General features: G+C 55.2%; 7 protein-coding genes across 11 annotated transcripts; 4 read left to right on the forward strand and 3 right to left on the reverse strand.

The window, feature by feature from the left end:
- Positions 1–1,710: 1,710 nt before the first annotated feature.
- On the forward strand, positions 1,711–2,133 carry LOC141916541 (claw keratin-like). Its single transcript, XM_074809163.1, has one exon. The coding sequence runs from the start codon at positions 1,711–1,713 to the stop codon at positions 2,131–2,133; it is 423 nt and encodes a 140-aa protein (XP_074665264.1).
- A 2,637-nt stretch (positions 2,134–4,770) lies between these two features.
- LOC141916539 (claw keratin-like) lies at positions 4,771–5,211 on the reverse strand. 2 transcript variants are annotated; one of them, XM_074809161.1, is made up of 2 exons: positions 4,935–5,211; positions 4,771–4,898 (listed from the first exon to the last, which is right to left on the reverse strand). In XM_074809161.1, the coding sequence occupies exons 1-2, from the start codon at positions 5,209–5,211 to the stop codon at positions 4,771–4,773; spliced, it is 405 nt and encodes a 134-aa protein (XP_074665262.1). The 2 variants fall into 2 exon arrangements, with proteins under 2 accessions (XP_074665262.1, XP_074665261.1); XM_074809160.1 differs by having other exon boundaries at positions 4,771–5,211.
- Positions 5,212–6,839: 1,628 nt separating this feature from the next.
- Positions 6,840–7,247, forward strand: LOC141916543 (claw keratin-like). Its single transcript, XM_074809164.1, has one exon. It carries the CDS (start codon positions 6,840–6,842, stop codon positions 7,245–7,247), a length of 408 nt encoding a protein of 135 aa, XP_074665265.1.
- Positions 7,248–9,884: 2,637 nt separating this feature from the next.
- On the reverse strand, positions 9,885–10,310 carry LOC141916540 (claw keratin-like). Its single transcript, XM_074809162.1, has one exon. The coding sequence runs from the start codon at positions 10,308–10,310 to the stop codon at positions 9,885–9,887; it is 426 nt and encodes a 141-aa protein (XP_074665263.1).
- Positions 10,311–12,286: 1,976 nt separating this feature from the next.
- LOC141916658 (claw keratin-like) lies at positions 12,287–12,712 on the forward strand. Its single transcript, XM_074809378.1, has one exon. It carries the CDS (start codon positions 12,287–12,289, stop codon positions 12,710–12,712), a length of 426 nt encoding a protein of 141 aa, XP_074665479.1.
- Positions 12,713–15,355: 2,643 nt separating this feature from the next.
- LOC141916649 (claw keratin-like) lies at positions 15,356–15,772 on the reverse strand. Its single transcript, XM_074809362.1, has one exon. It carries the CDS (start codon positions 15,770–15,772, stop codon positions 15,356–15,358), a length of 417 nt encoding a protein of 138 aa, XP_074665463.1.
- Positions 15,773–17,416: 1,644 nt separating this feature from the next.
- On the forward strand, positions 17,417–17,905 carry LOC141916645 (claw keratin-like). Of its 4 annotated transcripts, none has more exons than XM_074809356.1 (2): positions 17,417–17,696; positions 17,760–17,905. In XM_074809356.1, the coding sequence occupies exons 1-2, from the start codon at positions 17,417–17,419 to the stop codon at positions 17,903–17,905; spliced, it is 426 nt and encodes a 141-aa protein (XP_074665457.1). The 4 variants fall into 4 exon arrangements, with proteins under 4 accessions (XP_074665457.1, XP_074665459.1, XP_074665458.1 ...); XM_074809358.1 differs by having other exon boundaries at positions 17,778–17,905; XM_074809357.1 differs by having other exon boundaries at positions 17,417–17,642; positions 17,715–17,905.
- The last annotated feature ends 1,283 nt before the right edge of the window (positions 17,906–19,188 follow it).

Genomic DNA, 19,188 nt, shown 5'->3' on the forward strand with positions numbered 1-19,188 from the left:
GCGCTGGGGGAAGTTAGTGCAGGCAGAAGAACGCAAGGATGAAGACAAGGGCAGCAAAATAAGGCTGACAAAAACACACAAGATGGCAGATAAGTGAGAAACACCTGTGGTCAGCAAAAGCACATAAGTCTGAGCAAAACAGGGTATGAGACAAGGGAGTTTTTTGCAAGTTTTGGGCTTTACGTGCTAATTGCAATTAACCAATGCAAATGCTTGTAGAGGCGCATGAACAGTGCATGTAGAAAACCTGTAGCCTATTAGAAGATAGATGAGTGCGTGTACGGAACTCAGTAGAATATAAATGTAACCAGGATTGGGAAAATAAAGATGGACGATCTGATCATCACATTGGTGTTGTGTCGTTTCTGTTCCCGCACGGAGAAATAAGGACCCCGGCTAATGGTGACCCCGACACCTGGGGTCCACAGACATCTCTATTAATTGCCCACCTCTAAGGGTCTGGAGGACATTGGGATTTTTAGGTCCCAGTTTCACTTGACGGCCACACAAGGCGTAGAGGAGACAGGTCCCATGCATGGCAAAATCACAAATGCATGGGGGGCTGGTAGAGACGTGATGGACACGGCAGTGGGATAGAGCAGGTTTGACGTCTGAGAGGGTGAACAGATATGGAGGAGCAGAAGGGCAGCAACAGAACCAGGTGACTGTCAGCTCCTTCAACCTCATGTCTGTGAGCCCTCTCTGGAGGGACTTGATTACTCAGCTGTGTACTGAGGACTGTGTCAGGAGATCCTGTCCGAGCACCCACAGAGAGCCAGGCTGCACGTGGCCACGCTCCCCACAGGCAACGGCACGCTTGTCACTGCTGGCTCTGGTCACGTGTGGCTGGACTGCTGCTGAGTGTGGCATGATTGGGCACAGCAATCTTCTGCAAAATGTCCCAGATTCTTCCAGGTAAACAAAGTGAGGGATTAGGGACAGATCAAGGTTTATTGGTGCCATGGGTTCAGCTACAGCAGCACCTTGTCTTTCATGTAATGACATGTCCCTCCCATCACCTCTTCCTTCTGTAGGACACGTTTGCATACAGGTGTCCTCGGTGTGGAGGCATGTAATTGTCTCACATCAATATCTGAGTCATTAACCTTGTTTGCTTCAGTTCATAATTACGTGGATTTTTTTACAACCGCCCCCTTGGCCGGTGGCCCCGGCAGTATGGTATGTGTATAAAAGAGCTGAGGGCTTGCAGCCCTCTATCCATCTTCCTGTGCTTGACTCTCCTGATCTCTGTGGTAAGTCCAAGTGTTCTGTCCCTTGTTTCTTCCTCAGCAGTGGTTTCTCAAGGTATCTCTTGCTGTGTGCTCCACCACACTCTCATAGTGCAGTCGAAGGGTGTGATGGTGTTGTTTGAGAGCTGTGGAAAGGATGGAAATCTAAACTTGTAGGTACGATGCCCTGAGTCTACCAATGGACCTTTAGGAGCTTGGTGATTTTGCATCTGCTGTGGCTGAGGGAGTTTCTCCTCACTCCCGTGGGTGAGGAGGAAGCAGGGAGCATGAGGGGAGGCAAGGGGTCCAAACCAGCATTTCATCTCTGGAATGTGTTTTTGCTCTGAGTGCCTGAGATGATCCAGAGCTTGTCCTAGGACACAGGTTTGAAGTGCAAGAGAGCCAGGAGGGATTTGGGATCAGGCCTTGCACTGAGCCGTAGCTCTGCCTTGTCTTGCAGCGTTACCTAACAAAGAAAAGGATGTCCTGCTCCAGCCTGTGCAACACGACCTGTGGGGTGGCTGCCCCAGCCCCACTGGCTGACACTTGCAATGAGCCCTGCGTGCGGCAGTGCCCCGACTCCACGGTGGTGATCCAGCCCCCGGCTTCGGTGGTCACCTTCCCCGGGCCCATCCTCAGCTCCTTCCCGCAGCAGAGTGCTGTTGGCTCGGCAGGAGTGCCTGGCGTTGGATCTGGCTACGGTGGCACTTTTGGAGGCCGTGGCTATGGTGGCTGGGGAGGCTATGGAGGCTATGGTGGCTATGGGGGTTTTGGTGGCTATGGGGGCTATGGGGGCTATGGAGGCTATGGAGGCTGGGGAGGCTATGGAGGTTATGGGGGTTGTGGATATGGTGGCTGGGGCCGAGGCCGTGGGTACCTCCGTGGCAGCTGTGGTTCCTGCTAAGCCCCACACTGCGTTCAGGCACAGACGATGGAGGTCTCCGGAAAAGGCCCTGGCACATCCCAACACAATGCTCTGTGGAAGGAGATCCCTCTAGCACTGCTGGGCTCCAGAGCTTGGATACCTCGTGCCTGCCTGGGACCCAGCTCTGCCTTCCTGCTCCCCAGCTTGAGCATCTCTTCAGGACTCGTTTCAACCTGATGACCAGGGCCCACAACAGGGGCCTTCTTCTGTGGCATGGCTGATGCTCATTGTACTCTGCCCTCTGCCAAGAAACAGGGAAAGGCCCTAGCCAGGACCCTGCTTTTCTCCCAAATCCCTCATCCCCTCAAACTGCAATAAAAGCTGTGTTGCATTGCAATAGAGACCCATGGTTTTTCTTCATCCTTCCTGCTTCTTTCCCACTTCCCTAAGACTGAGTGCATGTTGGTCTGGGCTGCTTGAATCTCCCACAGTAGTGGTAGGAAGCTTCAAAATTTCTCTTCCCCTCAAGGCTGTATCAATGTCTGCCCATCCCCACATGTAGCCAGGTCTCCCTGCATGGACTCTTGGACATCCACCATGTCCTGGCTCTTGTGGTGTCCCCTGTGTGTCTCCTGAGGGCACCGTGGTGGAAGGGGGTTCTGGTGACCCCGCCATGGATACTGCGGCTGGGTGCTTTCGAAGGGCTGTGGCAGTGTGGGCTACTGCGTGGGCTGGTGAGTGACGAAGCGCAGCAACAGGTCAGCAAATTCTTGTCAACCCCAACGGGCTGTGGGAAGCTGTCCTCTCATTCCTGGATAGAGCCGTGTCCCCATGCACTGGGTGGGTGACACAGGGAATTGCCAGGAAGAGCTTCTGCTCAAGCAGTGGGGCAAGATGGGTCCAGAATTGCTATAAGGAACACTGGATAATAGAGGAAACCTGGACAAGAAGATGATGCAGGGGTGCAGGAAGGTGAAGTGGATGGAGGCATGGCAGTTGGGGAGGTGCTGGGGATTAGTCATCCTTTCCCTCCCTTATCAACCATGGCCGCCTATGTGGCTCTGACCTGGGCCTTTGCCATGTGAGTGCCTCCATTGGCACCCCAATCCCAGGAGCCCTGGGGAATGGTCAGAGTGGGTGGCAAACTCCCTGTGGGGCCCAACAGGTCTTCTTGGGCTGCAGAGGGCCCAAAGTGGGGAGAGGTCAGGGACGGCAAAGAGGGAGAAGCTCTTGCTGATGGAGATGAGGATAGCCTCCACTGCAGGCATATATGTGATTGAGGGATGCGTCTCCAAGGGCAAGCATGAGGCAGTGAGGCAGCTCCCACAGGTGCTCCTCAGGAGACCCCAGCTTGGATATGGCTGAGACAGCCCAGGTAGCCAAGGCTGTCACTTGGGGTACAGGGTATGGAGGACGGGGATTCAGCAAGTTTGTTGACAACACCAAGCCGTGTGCTGCGGCCAACACACTGGAGGGAATGGGTGCCATGCAGAGGGACCTGGACAAGCTGGAGAGTTGGGTCTGTGGAAACCTCATGAAATTCATCAAGGCCAAGTGCAAGGTCCTTCCCATGGGTCGGAGCATTCCCAAGCACAAATCCAGTCTGGGTGAGGAGTGGATTGATAGCAGCCCTGTGGAGAAGGACTTGGGGGTATTAGTGGGTGGAAAACTGACTGTGAGCCGGCAATGTGCACTCACAGCCCAGAAAGACAGTCGTGTTCTGGGTGCATCAAGAGAAGTGTGGCCAGCAGGTCGAGGGAAGGCACTGTCCCCCTCTACCCTGATCTCGTGAGACCCCAACTGTAGTGCTGTGTTGAGTTCTTGGGATCCCAATATCAGAATGACACAGACCTGCTCAAGTGGGTGCAGAGGAGGCCACGAAGATGATAAGGGTGTTAGAGCATCTCCCTCATGAAGAGTCCTGAGAGAGTTGGGGTTGTTTAGCCTGGGGAAGAGAAGGCTCCAGTAAACCCTTATAGTGGCCTCCCAGCACTTAAGGGGGCTACAGGAAAGGTGGGGAGGGACTCTTGATCAGGGGTGTAGGGATAGGGTGAAGGGTAACATTTTTATACTGAAAGAGGAGAGATTTAGATTAGATATAAGGAAGAAATTCTTCCCTGTGAGAGTGGTGAGACACTGGCAGACGTCCAGACAAAATGAGGCTGGCCCCTCCCTGGAAGTGTTCATGGCATGGTTGGACAGGGCTTCGGGCAGCCTGGGCTAGTGGAAGATGACCCTGCCCATGGCAGGGGAGCTGGACTAGAAGGTCTTTAAAGTCCCTTCCGAACTAAACCATTCTCTGATACTCTGATTCTAGGAAGGATGAAGAAACAGCATGAGTCAACATTGCGATGCAACACAGCTTTTATTGCAGTTTGAGGGGAGGAGGGATTGGGGAGAAGAGCAGGGCCCTGGTCAAGGGCAGCCCACATCTCCTGGCAGCAGGCAGAGCAACAGCGAGCATCAGCCGTGCCACAAGAACAGGCACCCAGCACAGGGCTGCACCATCAGGGGCAGCAAGTCCTGACGTGAAGCTGAGGTGGGGCAGGAGGAAGGCAGAGTGTGGCCCCGAGCAGGCACAAGCTCTGGAGCCCAGCAATGCCAAAGGGATGTCCTTCCTTCGGGCGTCATGTTGGGCAAGCTTGCATTCATCTCTGGTCGGAGCAAGTGTGGGGCTTAGCAGGGAGAACAGTTGCCATTGAGGTACCTGTGGAATCCGCCCCAGCCGCCATATCCACAACCCCCATAGCCTCCATAACCTCCCCAGCCTCCATAGCCCCCATAACCCCCAGAGCCTCCATAGCCTCCCCAGCCACCATAGCCTCTGTGGCCTCCCCAGCCACCATAGCCTCCATAGCCTCCCCAGCCACCATAGCCACGGCCTCCAAAAGTGCCGCCGAAGCCTGATCCAACGCCGGGCACTCCCGCCGAGCCAACAACACTGTGCTGCGGGAAGGAGCTGAGGATGGGCCCAGGGAAGGTGACCACCGAGGCCGGGGGCTGGATCACCACCGTGGAGTCGGGGCACTGCCGCACACAGGGCTCATTGCAAGTGTCAGCCAGTGGGGCTGGGGCGGCCACCCCACAGGTTGTGTTGCACAGGCTGGAGCAGGACATCTTTCAGGCAGGGAAGCACTCCTGGAAAACACACCTAGGAATAGGCAAGGGTGCCAGCAAGGCTGTATTGAGGGAGGCAGGGAGAGATGCCCAAGAGGCTTCCAAGAGCTGGACTTACCCAGTTGATGAGGAGAGTCCAGTGGAGGAAGATGGATAGAGGCTGCAGAGCCCTCAGCTCTTTTATACATGTCCCAGAGTGCCCGGGGCATCAGCCAAGGGGGCGGTTGCGGAAACCCCAGATAATCATGCAATCCATTGGTCAAGCTTCATGACACAGATAGTGATGAGAGACAATTATATCCCCTCTGCACTGGGCACATTGGTGTGCAAATGTGCCCTGTAGAAGGAAGAGGTGATAGGAGGGACAGTCCATGACACGCCATTACATGAAAGACCAGGCACTGCTGTAGCTGACCACACATCCCTAATAAACCCTGATCTGTCCCTAATCCCCTCCACTTTAGCGACGCAGAAAAATCCTGAGCATCTTGCAGAAGTGCTTTGCAATCCTGGGCGCAGGCATCACGCCTGTCCTTCCCTCTCTTTTACAGGCTGGTAAACAGAGACATTGGGAGGTTGCGTAAAGGGAGAAGCCATTCGACACACTCGCGGTGACTTCCCAATGCTCACCGCCTCCAAATGCCCACAACAGCTGCACACCTGATGCGCCTGGGGTCCACAGACATCTCTATTAATTGCCCACCTCTAAGGGTCTGGAGGACATTGGGATTTTTAGGTCCCAGTTTCACTTGACGGCCACGCAAGGAGTAGAGGAGACAGGTCCCATGCATGGCAAAATCACAAATGCATGGGGGGCTGGTAGAGACGTGATGGGCACGGCAGTGGGATAGAGCAGGTTGGACCTCTGAGAGGGTGAACAGATATGGAGGAGCAGAAGGGCAGCAACAGAACCAGGTGACTGTCAGCTCCTTCTGCCTCACGTCTGTGATCATGGTCCTGCCTGACCCCTCTCTGGAGGGACTTGATTACTCAGCTGTGTACTGAGGGCTGTGCCAGGAGATGCTGGCTGAGTCCCCGTAGAGGGCCAGGCTGCACGTGGCCACGCTCCCCACAGGCACTGGCACTCTCGGCACTGCTGGCTCTGGTCGCGTGTCTGGAGTGCTGCTGAGTGTGGCGTGGTTGGGCACAGCAATCTTCTGCAAGATGCCCCAGATTCCTCCAGGTAAGCAAAGTGAGGGATTATGTTTATTGGTGCCGCAGGATCAGCTATAGCAGCACTTTGAGTTTCATGTAATAACATTCCCCTCCCATCACTTCTTTCTTCTCCAGGGTGCATTTAGATGTCAGTGTCCCCAGTGTGGAAGCATGTAATTGTCCCATATCACTATTTCTGTCAGAAAGCCTGTCCACCGGTTTTCATGATTACCTGGGATTTCCACCACCGCCCCCTTGGCTGATGTCCTGGGCACTCTGGGATGTGTATAAAAGAGTTGAGGGCTCTGCAGCCTCTATCCATCTTCCTCCACTGGACTCTCCTCATCAACTAGGTAAGTCCAGCTCTTGGAAGCCTCTTGGGCATCTCTCCCTGCCTCCCTCAATACAGCCCCTTGCTGGCACCCTTGCCTATTCCTAGGTGTGTTTTCCAGGAGTGCTTCTCTGCCTGAAAGATGTCCTGCTCCAGCCTGTGCAACACGTCCTGTGGGGTGGCCGCCCCAGCCCCACTGGCTGACACTTGCAATGAGCCCTGTGTGCGGCAGTGCCCCGACTCCACGGTGGTGATCCAGCCCCCGGCCTCGGTGGTCACCTTCCCTGGGCCCATCCTCAGCTCCTTCCCACAGCAAAGCGTTGTTGGCTCAGCGGGAGTTCCTGGCGTTGGATCTGGCTACGGTGGCAGTTTTGGAGGCCGTGGTGGTTTTGGAGGCTATGGTGGCTGGGGTGGCTATGGAGGCTATGGTGGTTGGGGAGGCTATGGAGGCTCTGGGGGTTATGGGGGCTATGGAGGCTATGGGGGCTGTGGATATGGCGGCTGGGGCCGAGGCTATGGGTATCTTCATGGCAGCTGTGGTTCCTGCTAACCTGCACACCCTATCTGGGAGTAGACGAAGGAGGGCTCCAGAAAAGGTCCTCACACTTCCTAAACAGGATGCTATGTGAAAGGACATTCCTTTGGCAATGCTAATTTCCAGAGCTTGGATGCCTCATGCCTGCCTGGGGCCCAACTCTGCCCCAACTCCTGCCCTGCTTAAGCATCCCTTCAAGACTCATTGCTTCCTGATGATTAGGGCCCACTCTGGGTGTCTTCTCCTGTAGCACGGCTGATGCTTGTTGTACTGTGTCCTCTGACAGGAAAGAGGCAAAGGCCCTGGCCAGGGCCCTGCTCTTCTCCCAACTCTCTCCTCCTCTGAAACTGCAATAAAAGATGTGTTGCATCACAATGTTGACCCATGTTTTTTCTTCACCCTTCTTGCTTCCTTCCCACTTCCCCAAAAGCTGAGGGCGTGTTGGTCTGGGCTGCTTGAATCTCCAACAGTAGTAGTAGGAATCTTCACATCTTACCTTCCCCACAAGGCTGTTTCAGTCTCTGCCTATCCCCATGTGTGGTCAGGTCCCTCTGCACAGACTCTAGGCCATCCACCAAGTCCTGGCTCATGTGGTGTCCCCTATGTGTCTGCTGCAGGCACGGTGGTGGAGGGGTGTTCTGGTGACCCTACCATGGCCGCTGTGGCTGCGTGCTTTCGAAGGGGTGTGGCAGTGTGAGCTACTGTGTGGGCTGGAGAGTGAGGAAGGGCAGCAAAGGGCCAGCGAAGTCTGGTCCAGACCAGTGGGCTGTGGGAATCTATCTAGTCATTCTTGGACAGAGCCATTTTCACAGGTGGTGGGGTGGGTGAACACAGTGAATGGCAGGAAGAGCTTCTACTCAAGCAGTGGGGGTAAGATGGGGCCAAACGTTGTATAAGGGGCACAGGAAAATGAAGGATAACGAGGGGACGGAGTTAGTGTAGGGGTGAAGGAATGTAGAGGGGATGGAGGCATGGCATTTGGGAAGGTGCTGGGTGTTGCTCACCCTCTCTCTTCCACGTGGCTCTGACCTGGGTGTTTGCCATGTGAGTGTCTCCATTGGCACTCCAATCCCTGCAGCCCGGGGGGGAAAAGCAGCCCATGGGTAATGGTCAGAGTGGGCGGCAAACCCCTGTGGGGCCCAGCAGGTCTTCTTGTGCTGCAGAGGACAGGAGCCCAAAGTGGGGAGAAGACAGGGAGGGCAAAGAGGGAGAAGCTTTTGCTGAAGGAGTCCTCTACTGCAGGCAAAAGGCTCATGAAGGGATTTGTCTCCAAGGGCAGGCAGGAGGAAGAGGAGCAGCTCTCATACACAGCTCTCAGGAGACCTTGGGTCGGTCATGGCTGGGATGGCCCATGCAGCCAAGGCTGCCGCTTGAGGTATGGAAGAAGGGGATTGAGTGCACCTTCAGCAAGTTCACTGACGACACCGAGCTGTGTGGTGCCGCCAACACACTGGAGAGAAGGGATGCCATCCAGAGGGACCTGGACAGGCTGGAGAGTTGGGTCTGTGGGAACCTCATGAAGTCCAACAAGGCCAAGTACAAGGTCCCGCCCATGGGTCGGGTCTATCCCAAGCACAAATCCAGTCTGGGTGAGGAGTGGATTGAGAACAGCCCTGCAGAGAAGGACTTGAGTGTATTAGTGATTGGAAAACTGAGCCAGAAATGTGCACTCGCAGCCCAGAAAGCCAATCGTGTCCTAGGGTGCATCAAGAGAAATGTGGCCAGCAAGTTGAGGGAGGGCATTGTCGCCCTCTAGCCGGCTCTTGTGAGACCCCAACTGCAGTGGTGTGTCAAGCTCTTGGGACCCCAATATCAGAAGGACACAGACCTGCTGAACTGGGTGCAGAGGAGGCCACGAAGATGATAAGGGTGTTAGCGTACCTCCCTCATGAGGACAGGCTGAGAGAGTTGGGGGTGTTCAGCTGGAGAAGAGAAGGCTCCAGGGAGACCTTAGAGCAGCCTCCCAGCACTTAAAGGAGCTATAGTAAAGCTGATATGGGACTCTTTATCAGGGGTGTAGGGATAGGATGAGGGGTGATGGTTTTAAACTGACAGAGGGTAGGTTTAGATTAGATCTAAGGAAGAAATTCTTCCCTGTGAGGGTGGTGAGACAGTAGCACAGGTTGCCCAGAGAAACTGTGGCTGCCCCCTCCCTGGAAGGGTTCAAGGCCAGGTTGGATGGGGCTGTGGGCAACCTGGGCTAGTGGAAAGTGTCCCTCCCCGTGGCAGGGGGTTTGGGAACTAGAAAGTCCCTTCCAAACCAAACCATGCTCTGATTCTATGATTCTATGAAGGATGAAGAAACAGCATGGGTCAACATTGCGGTGCAACACAGCTTTTATTGAAGTTTGAGGGGAGGAGGGATTGGGGAGAAGAGCAGGGCCCTGGTCAATGGAAGCCAACAACTCCTGGCAGCAGGCAGAACAACAGAGAGCATCAGCCGTGTTGCAGGAGCAGGCACCCAGCACGGGGCTGCGTCATCAGGGGCAGCAATGAGTCCTGAAGTGAAGCTCAAGTGGGGCAGGAGGAAGGCAGAGTGTGGCCCCGAGCAGGCACAAGCTCTGGAGCCCAGCAATGCCAAAGGGATGTCCTTCCTTTGGGCGTCATGTTGGGCAGGATTGCATTCGACTGTGGCCAGAGCAAGTGTGGGGCTTAGCAGGGAGAACAGTTGCCATTGAGGTACCTGTGGCATCCGCCCCAGCCGCCATATCCACAGCCCCCATAGCCTCCCCAGCCTCCATACCCTCCATAGCCTCCATAGCCTCCCCAGCCTCCATAGCCTCTGTGGCCTCCCCAGCCACCATAGCCTCCATAGCCCCCATAGCCTCCAAAACCACCACGGCCTCCAAAACTGCCGCCGTAGCCCGATCCAACGCCGGGCACTCCCGCTGAGCCAACAGCGCTATGCTGTGGGAAGGAGCTGAGGATGGGCCCAGGGAAGGTGACCACTGAGGCCGGGGGCTGGATCACCACCGTGGAGTCGGGGCACTGCCGCACGCAGGGCTCATTGCAAGTGTCAGCCAGTGGGGCTGGGGCGGCCACCCCACAGGTTGTGTTGCACAGGCTGGAGCAGGACATCTTTCAGGCAGGGAAGCACTCCTGGAAAACACACCTAGGAATAGGCAAGGGTGCCAGCAAGGGGCTGTATTGAGGGAGGCAGGGAGAGATGCCCAAGAGGCTTCCAAGAGCTGGACTTACCTAGTTGATGAGGAGAGTCCAGTGGAAGAAGATGGATAGAGGGCTGCAGAGCCCTCAGCTCTTTTATACATGTCCCAGACTGCCCGGGGCATCAGCCAAGGGGGCAGCCGCAGAATCCCCAGGTAATCATGCAATCCACTGGTCAAGCTTCATGTCACAGATAGTGATGAGAGACAATTATATCCCACTTTACTGGGCACATTGGTGTATAGATGTGCCCTGGAGAAGGAGGAAGTTATGGGAGGGACAGTCCATGACATGCCATTACATGAAAGACCAGGCACTGCTGTAGCTGACCACACATCCCTAATAAACCCTGATCTGTCCCTAATCCCCTCCACTTTAGCGACGCAGAAAAATCCTGAGCATCTTGCAGAAGTGCTTTGCAATCCTGGGCGCAGGCATCACGCCTGTCCTTCCCTCTCTTTTACAGGCTGGTAAACAGAGACATTGGGACATTGCGTAAAGGGAGAAGCCATTCGACACGCTCACGGTGACTTCCCAATGCTCACCGCCTCCAAATGCCCACAACAGCTGCACACCTGATGCGCCTGGGGTCCACAGACATCTCTATTAACTGCCCACCTCTAAGGGTCTGGAGGACATTGGGATTTTTAGGTCCCGGTTTCACTTGACGGCCACGCAAGGAGTAGAGGAGACAGGTCCCATGCATGGCAAAATCACAAATGCATGGGGGGCTGGTAGAGACGTGATGGGCACGGCAGTGGGATAGAGCAGGTTAGACCTCTGAGAGGGTGAACAGATATGGAGGAGCAGAAGGGCAGCAACAGAACCAGGTGACTGTCAGCTCCTTCTGCCTCACGTCTGTGAACATGGTCCTGCCTGACCCCTCTCTGGAGGGACTTGATTACTCAGCTGTGTACTGAGGGCTGTGCCAGGAGATGCTGGTCAAGCACCCCTAGAGAGCCAGGCTGCACGTGGCCACGCTCCCCACAGGCAACGGCACGTTCGGCACTGCTGGCTCTGGTCGCGTGTCTGGACTGCTGCTGAGTGTGGCGTGGTTGGGCACAGCAATCTTCTGCAAGTTGCCCCAGATTCTTCCAGGTAAGCAAAGTGAGGGATTAGGGACAGATCAAGGTTTATTGGTGCTGCGGATTCAGCTACAGCAGTCCTCTGTCTTTCATGTAATATCATTCCCCTCCCATCACCTCTTTCTTCTCAAGGGTGTGTTTGCACGCCAGTGTCCCCCATGAGGAGGGATAAAATTGTCTCTCATCACTCTCTGTGTCATGAAGCTTGTCTGCCTCAATTCATAATTTCATGGAGTTTTTTGTAACCGCCCCCTTGGCTTTTCACCCGGACAGTCTGGGACATGTATAAAAGAGCTGAGGACTTTGCAGCCTTCTATCCATCTTCCTCCACTTGAATCTCCTGATCATTTTGGTAAGTCCAAGAATTCCCTTCCTCAGTAGTGGTTTCTCACGGTATCTCTTGCTGTTTGCTGCACCGCGCGTTCATAGTGCAGTGGTAGGGTTTAATGGTGCTGTTTGAGAGCTGTGGAAAGGATGGAAATCTAAACTTGTAGGTACAATGCCTGAGTGTACCAATGGACTGAAGTCCTTTAGGAGCTTGGTGATTTTCCATCTGCTTTGACTGAGGGAGTTTTTTCTCACTCCCGTGGGCGAGGAGGAAGCAGGGAGCATGAGGGGAGGCAAGGGGTCCAAACCAGCATTTCAGCTCTGGAATGTGTTTTTGCTCTGAGTGCCTGAGATGATCCAGAGCTTGTCCTAGGACACAGGTGTGAAGTCTGAGAGAGCCAGGAAGGATTTGGGATCTGGCCTTGCACTGAGCTGTAGCTCTGCCTTGTCTTGCAGCATTACCTAACAAAGAAAAGGATGTCCTGCTCCAGCCTGTGCAACACGACCTGTGGGGTGGCTGCCCCAGCCCCACTGGCTGACACTTGCAATGAGCCCTGCGTGCGGCAGTGCCCCGACTCCACGGTGGTGATCCAGCCTCCGGCCTCGGTGGTCACCTTCCCCGGGCCCATCCTCAGCTCCTTCCCACAGCATAGCGCTGTTGGCTCAGCGGGAGTGCCCGGCGTTGGATCGGGCTACGGCGGCAGTTTTGGAGGCCGTGGTGGTTTTGGAGGCTATGGGGGCTATGGAGGCTATGGTGGCTGGGGAGGCCACAGAGGCTATGGAGGCTGGGGAGGCTATGGAGGCTATGGAGGGTATGGAGGCTGGGGAGGCTATGGGGGCTGTGGATATGGCGGCTGGGGCGGATGCCACAGGTACCTCAATGGCAACTGTTCTCCCTGCTAAGCCCCACACTTGCTCTGGCCACAGTCGAATGCAATCCTGCCCAACATGACGCCCAAAGGAAGGACATCCCTTTGGCATTGCTGGGCTCCAGAGCTTGTGCCTGCTCGGGGCCACACTCTGCCTTCCTCCTGCCCCACTTGAGCTTCACTTCAGGACTCATTGCTGCCCCTGATGACGCAGCCCCGTGCTGGGTGCCTGCTCCTGCAACACGGCTGATGCTCTCTGTTGTTCTGCCTGCTGCCAGGAGTTGTTGGCTTCCATTGACCAGGGCCCTGCTCTTCTCCCCAATCCCTCCTCCCCTCAAACTTCAATAAAAGCTGTGTTGCACCGCAATGTTGACCCATGCTGTTTCTTCATCCTTCATAGAATCATAGAATCAGAGCATGGTTTGGTTTGGAAGGGACTTTCTAGTTCCCAAACCCCCTGCCACGGGGAGGGACACTTTCCACTAGCCCAGGTTGCCCACAGCCCCATCCAACCTGGCCTTGAACCCTTCCAGGGAGGGGGCAGCCACAGTTTCTCTGGGCAACCTGTGCTACTGTCTCACCACCCTCACAGGGAAGAATTTCTTCCTTAGATCTAATCTAAACCTACCCTCTGTCAGTTTAAAACCATCACCCCTCATCCTATCCCTACACCCCTGATAAAGAGTCCCATATCAGCTTTACTATAGCTCCTTTAAGTGCTGGGAGGCTGCTCTAAGGTCTCCCTGGAGCCTTCTCTTCTCCAGCTGAACACCCCCAACTCTCTCAGCCTGTCCTCATGAGGGAGGTACGCTAACACCCTTATCATCTTCGTGGCCTCCTCTGCACCCAGTTCAGCAGGTCTGTGTCCTTCTGATATTGGGGTCCCAAGAGCTTGACACACCACTGCAGTTGGGGTCTCACAAGAGCCGGCTAGAGGGCGACAATGCCCTCCCTCAACTTGCTGGCCACATTTCTCTTGATGCACCCTAGGACACGATTGGCTTTCTGGGCTGCGAGTGCACATTTCTGGCTCAGTTTTCCAATCACTAATACACTCAAGTCCTTCTCTGCAGGGCTGTTCTCAATCCACTCCTCACCCAGACTGGATTTGTGCTTGGGATAGACCCGACCCATGGGCGGGACCTTGTACTTGGCCTTGTTGGACTTCATGAGGTTCCCACAGACCCAACTCTCCAGCCTGTCCAGGTCCCTCTGGATGGCATCCCTTCTCTCCAGTGTGTTGGCGGCACCACACAGCTCGGTGTCGTCAGTGAACTTGCTGAAGGTGCACTCAATCCCCTTCTTCCATACCTCAAGCGGCAGCCTTGGCTGCATGGGCCATCCCAGCCATGACCGACCCAAGGTCTCCTGAGAGCTGTGTATGAGAGCTGCTCCTCTTCCTCCTGCCTGCCCTTGGAGACAAATCCCTTCATGAGCCTTTTGCCTGCAGTAGAGGACTCCTTCAGCAAAAGCTTCTCCCTCTTTGCCCTCCCTGTCTTCTCCCCACTTTGGGCTCCTGTCCTCTGCAGCACAAGAAGACCTGCTGGGCCCCACAGGGGTTTGCCGCCCACTCTGACCATTACCCATGGGCCGCTTTTCCCCCCGGGGCTGCAGGGATTGGAGTGCCAATGGAGACACTCACATGGCAAATGCCCAGGTCAGAGTCACATGGGAGGCCACAGTTGATAGGTGAGAGAGAGGGTGAGCAACACCCAGCGCCTCCACAAATTCCATGCTTCCAAACACTCCACCTTCCTGCACCCTCTAATACTTCTTCGTCCTCGTTTCCTCCATGTTACAATGTTTCCTGAAGCAAATCTTGCCCCCCTTGCCCACACTGCTTGAGCAGAAGCTCTTCCTGCCATTTCCTGTGTTCACCCACCCCACCATCTGTGGACACAGATCTGCCTAGGAACGAGAGGAGAGCTTCCCACTGGTCTGGACCAGACTTCGCTGGCCCTTTGCTGCCCTTCCTCACTCTCCAGCCCACACAGTAGCTCACACTGCCACACCCCTTCGAAAGGATGCAGCCACAGCAGTCATGGTGGGGTCACCAGAACACCCCTCCACCACCGTGTCCGCAGCAGACACATAGGGGACACCACATGAGCCAGTACCTGGTGGATGGCCGAGTGTCGGTGCAGAGGGACCTGACCACACATGGGGATGGACAGAGACTGAAACAGCCTTGTGGGGAAGGTAAGATGTGAAGATTCCTACTACTACTGTTGGAGATTCAAGCAGCCCACACCTGCACGTCCTCAGCTTTTGGGGAAGTGGGAAAGAAGTAGGAAGGGTGAAGAAAAAACATGGGTCAACATTGTGATGCAACACATCTTTTATTGCAGTTTCAGAGGAGGAGAGAGTTGAGAGAAGAGCAGGGCCCTGGCCAGGGCCTTTGCCTCTTTCCTGTCAGAGGACACAGTACAACAAGCATCAGCCGTGCTACAGGAGAAGGCACCCAGAGTGGGCCCTAATCATCAGGAAGCAATGAGTCCTGAAGGGATGCTTAAGCAGGGCAGGAGTTGGGGCAGAGTTGGGCCCCAGGCAGGCACGAGGCATCCAAGCTCTGGCGCCCAGCAGTCCAAATCGATGTCCATTCATAGAGCATCCTGTTGGGATGTGCCAGGGACTTTTCGGAGGCCTCTTTCATAGGTACCTGGACCCAGTGTGGGGCTTAGCAGGAACCGCAGTTGCCACGAAGGTACCCAGAGCCTCGGCCCCAGCCGCCATATCCACAGCCCCCATAGCCTCCATAGCCCCCATAACCCCCCCAGCCTCCATAGCCTCCCCAGCCTCCATGGCCTCCATAGCCTCCATAGCCACCCCAGCCACCATAGCCTCCAAAACCACCACGGCCTCCAAAACTGCCACCGTAGCCAGATCCAACACCAGGCACTCCCGCTGAGCCAACAACGCTTTGCTGCGGGAAGGAGCTGAGGATGGGCCCGGGGAAGGTGACCACCGAGGCCGGGGGCTGGATCACCACCGTGGAGTCGGGGCACTGCCGCACACAGGGCTCATTGCAAGTGTCAGCCAGTGGGGCTGGGGCGGCCACCCCACAGGTCGTGTTGCACAGGCTGGTGCAGGACATCTTTCAGGCAGGCAAGCACTCCTGGAAAACACACCAGGGATTAGGCACAGGTGCCGGGAAGGGGCTGTATCGAGGGAGGCAGGGAGAGATGCCCAAGAGGCTTCCAGGAGCTGGACTTACCTAGTTGATGAGGAGAGTCCAGTGGAGGAAGATGGATAGAGGCGGCAGAGCCCTCAGCTCTTTTATACAAGTCCCAGACTGCCCGGGGCATCAGCCAAGGGGGCAGCCGCAGAATCCCCAGGTAATCATGCAATCCATTGGTCAAACTTCATGACACAGATAGTGATGAGAGACAATTATATCCCCTCTTCACTGGGAACATTGGTGTATAGATGTGCCCTGGAGAAGGAGGAGGTGATAGGAGGGACAGTCCATGACATGCCATTACATGAAAGACCAGGCACTGCTGTAGCTGACCACACATCCCTAATAAACCCTGATCTGTCCCTAATCCCCACCACTTTAGCGATGCAGAAAAATCCTGAGCATCTTGTAGTAGTGCTTTGCAATCCTGGGCGCAGGCACCACGCCTGTCCTTCCCTCTCTTTTACAGGCTGGTAAACAGAGTCATTGGGAGGTTGCGCAAAGGGAGAAGCCATTCGACACGCTCGCGGTGACTTCCCAATGCTCACCACCTCCAAATGCCCACAACAGCTGCACACGTGATGCGCCTGGGGTCCACAGACATCTCTATTAATTGCCCACCTCTAAGGGTCTGGAGGACATTGGGATTTTTAGGTCCCGGTTTCACTTGACGGCCACGCAAGGAGTAGAGGAGACAGGTCCCATGCGTGGCAAAATCACAAACGCATGGGGGGCTGGTAGTGATGTGATGGGCACGGCAGTGGGATAGAGCAGGTTGGACCTCTGAGAGGGTGAACAGATATGGAGGAGCAGAAGGGCAGCAACAGAACCAGGTGACTGTCAGCTCCTTCTGCCTCATGTTTGTGAGCTTGTTCCCCCTTAACCCTCTCTGGAGGGACTTGATTACTCAGCTGTGTACTGAGGGCTGTGCCAGGAGATGCTGGTCAAGCACCCCTAGAGAGCCAGGCTGCACGTGGCCACGCTCCCCACAGGCACCGGCACGTTCGGCACTGCTGGCTCTGGTCACGTGTGGCTGGACTGCTGCTGAGTGTGGCGTGGTTGGGCACAGCAATCTTCTGCAAAATGCCCCAGATTCTTCCAGGTAAGCAAAGTGAGGGATTAGGGACAGATCAAGGTTTATTGGTGCCGCAGGTTCAGCTACAGCAGTCCTCTGTCTTTCATGTAATATCATTCCCCTCCCATCACCTCTTTCTTCTCAAGGGTGTGTTTGCACGCCAGTGTCCCCCATGAGGAGGGATAAAATTGTCTCTCATCACTCTCTGTGTCATGAAGCTTGTCTGCCTCAGTTCATAATTTCATGGAGTTTTTTGTAACCACCCCCTTGGCTGATGTCCCTGGGCACTCTGGGACATGTATAAAAGAGCTGAGGACTCTGCAACCTCTAACCATCTTTCTCCGCTGGACTCTCCTCATCAACTAGGTAAGTCCAGCTCTTGGAAACCTCTTGGCCATCTGTCACGGCCTCTCTCGATAAGGCCCTTTCCCGGCACCCTTTTCTAATCCCTGGTGTGTTTCCAGGAGTCCTTGCCTGCCTGAAAGATGTCCTGCACCAGCCTGTGCAACACGTCCTGTGGGGTGGCCGCCCCAGCCCCACTGGCTGACACTTGCAATGAGCCCTGTGTGCGGCAGTGCCCCGACTCCACGGTGGTGATCCAGCCCCCGGCCTCGGTGGTCACCTTCCCTGGGCCCATCCTCAGCTCCTTCCCACAGCACAGCGTTGTTGGCTCAGCGGGAGTGCCTGGCGTTGGATCTGGCTATGGCGGCAGTTTTGGAGGCCGTGGTGGTTTTGGAGGCTATGGGGGCTATGGAGGCTATGGTGGCTGGGGAGGCCACAGAGGCTATGGAGGCTGGGGTGGCTATGGAGGCTATGGTGGCTGGGGAGGCTATGGAGGCTGGGGAGGCTATGGAGGCTGTGGGGGTTATGGCGGCTATGGAGGCTGGGGAGGCTATGGAGGCTATGGGGGCTGTGGATATGGCGGCTGGGGTGGATGCCACAGGTACCTCAATGGCAACTGTTCGCCCTGCTAAGCCCCACACTGGGTCTGGTTGAAGACAAATGCAATCTTGCCCAACATGTCGCCAGAAGGGAGGACATCCCTTCAACACTGTTGGGCTCCAGATCTTGGATGTCTCGTGCCTGCCTCGGGCCCAACTCTGCTTTCCTCCTACCCTGCTTGAACATCCCTTCAAGGCTCGCTACTTCCTGATGATCAGGGCCCACACTGGGTGCCTTCTCCTGCAGCATGGCTGATGCTCATTTTACTGTGCCCTCTGCCAGGAAAGAGGCAAAGGCCCTGGCCAGGACCCTGCTCTTCTCCCAACTCCCTCCTCCCCTCAAACTGTAAAAGCTCCCCTCAAACAATAAAAGCTGTGTTGCATTGCAATGTTGACCCATGTGTTTTCTTCAGCCTTCCTGCTTCTTTTCTACTTCCTCCAAATCTCAGAGCATGTCAGTCTGGGCTGCTTGAATCTCCCACAGTTGCGCCCTTGCAGTATTTGGGTTGTTTGTTCAGTGTGACAACTGATGATGGCAGCCCCAGCTGGGTCTTACAGAGCACACGCCACTGAGCTTTCTCTTGTCTCCCACCAGCAATAAACACAACACATTCACAAATTCCTCACTGAATATGTGTATTGCTATAGTTGTGTCACAGAAGCTCTTCAAACTCTTCTGCAAAACTCGCATGCCAGGCTTATTAATTGTCACATGTGGAGTTGCAGAGAGATGGAGAGATGACCACTACATGTACAGGGCTGCTGGCCGTACCTCTGTGCTAAGCTGGATGGGGGGTCCACTGGGAAGGGGTGAGACAGATGCTTCCAGGTCTTCCCCAGATTCCTCTTGGAGCCATGAAGAGGCCATGAATATCCAGTGACATGAAGCACAAAGCTCTCTGAGCAGGAGATTGGGCTGACGACCCTCCTGAGACCCATCCCTTCCCTTCCCTTCCCCAAGTCTCTTTGGATCTTGTGAGCCCAGCATGGCAACGTGGTCTTGGACACAGACAGTTCTGGCCAGAGCCATCAGGAAGTGCAGTGTGGCAGCAGGCTGGTCACTGCTGGGGAGCTCATGAAAAGATGTTTCTGCAACTGTGGATGCAGAGGATGAGAAAAAAGACAACAAAATGGCAAGAGCAGGCATTTGTTTTTTTCCACCACCTCAACTGAGTCTTGCACATTTTCTCTTCCCCTTGAGGCTGTTTCAGTGTCTGGCCATCCCCACGTGTGGCCAGATCTCCCTCAGTAAATTTGCACCATTAGTATGTTTGCGACAACACTGAGATGTGTGATGCAGTTGATACACTGGAGAG

This window comes from Strix aluco, chromosome 30 (assembly GCF_031877795.1).
Source record: "Strix aluco isolate bStrAlu1 chromosome 30, bStrAlu1.hap1, whole genome shotgun sequence".
Lineage (NCBI taxonomy): Eukaryota > Metazoa > Chordata > Aves > Strigiformes > Strigidae > Strix > Strix aluco.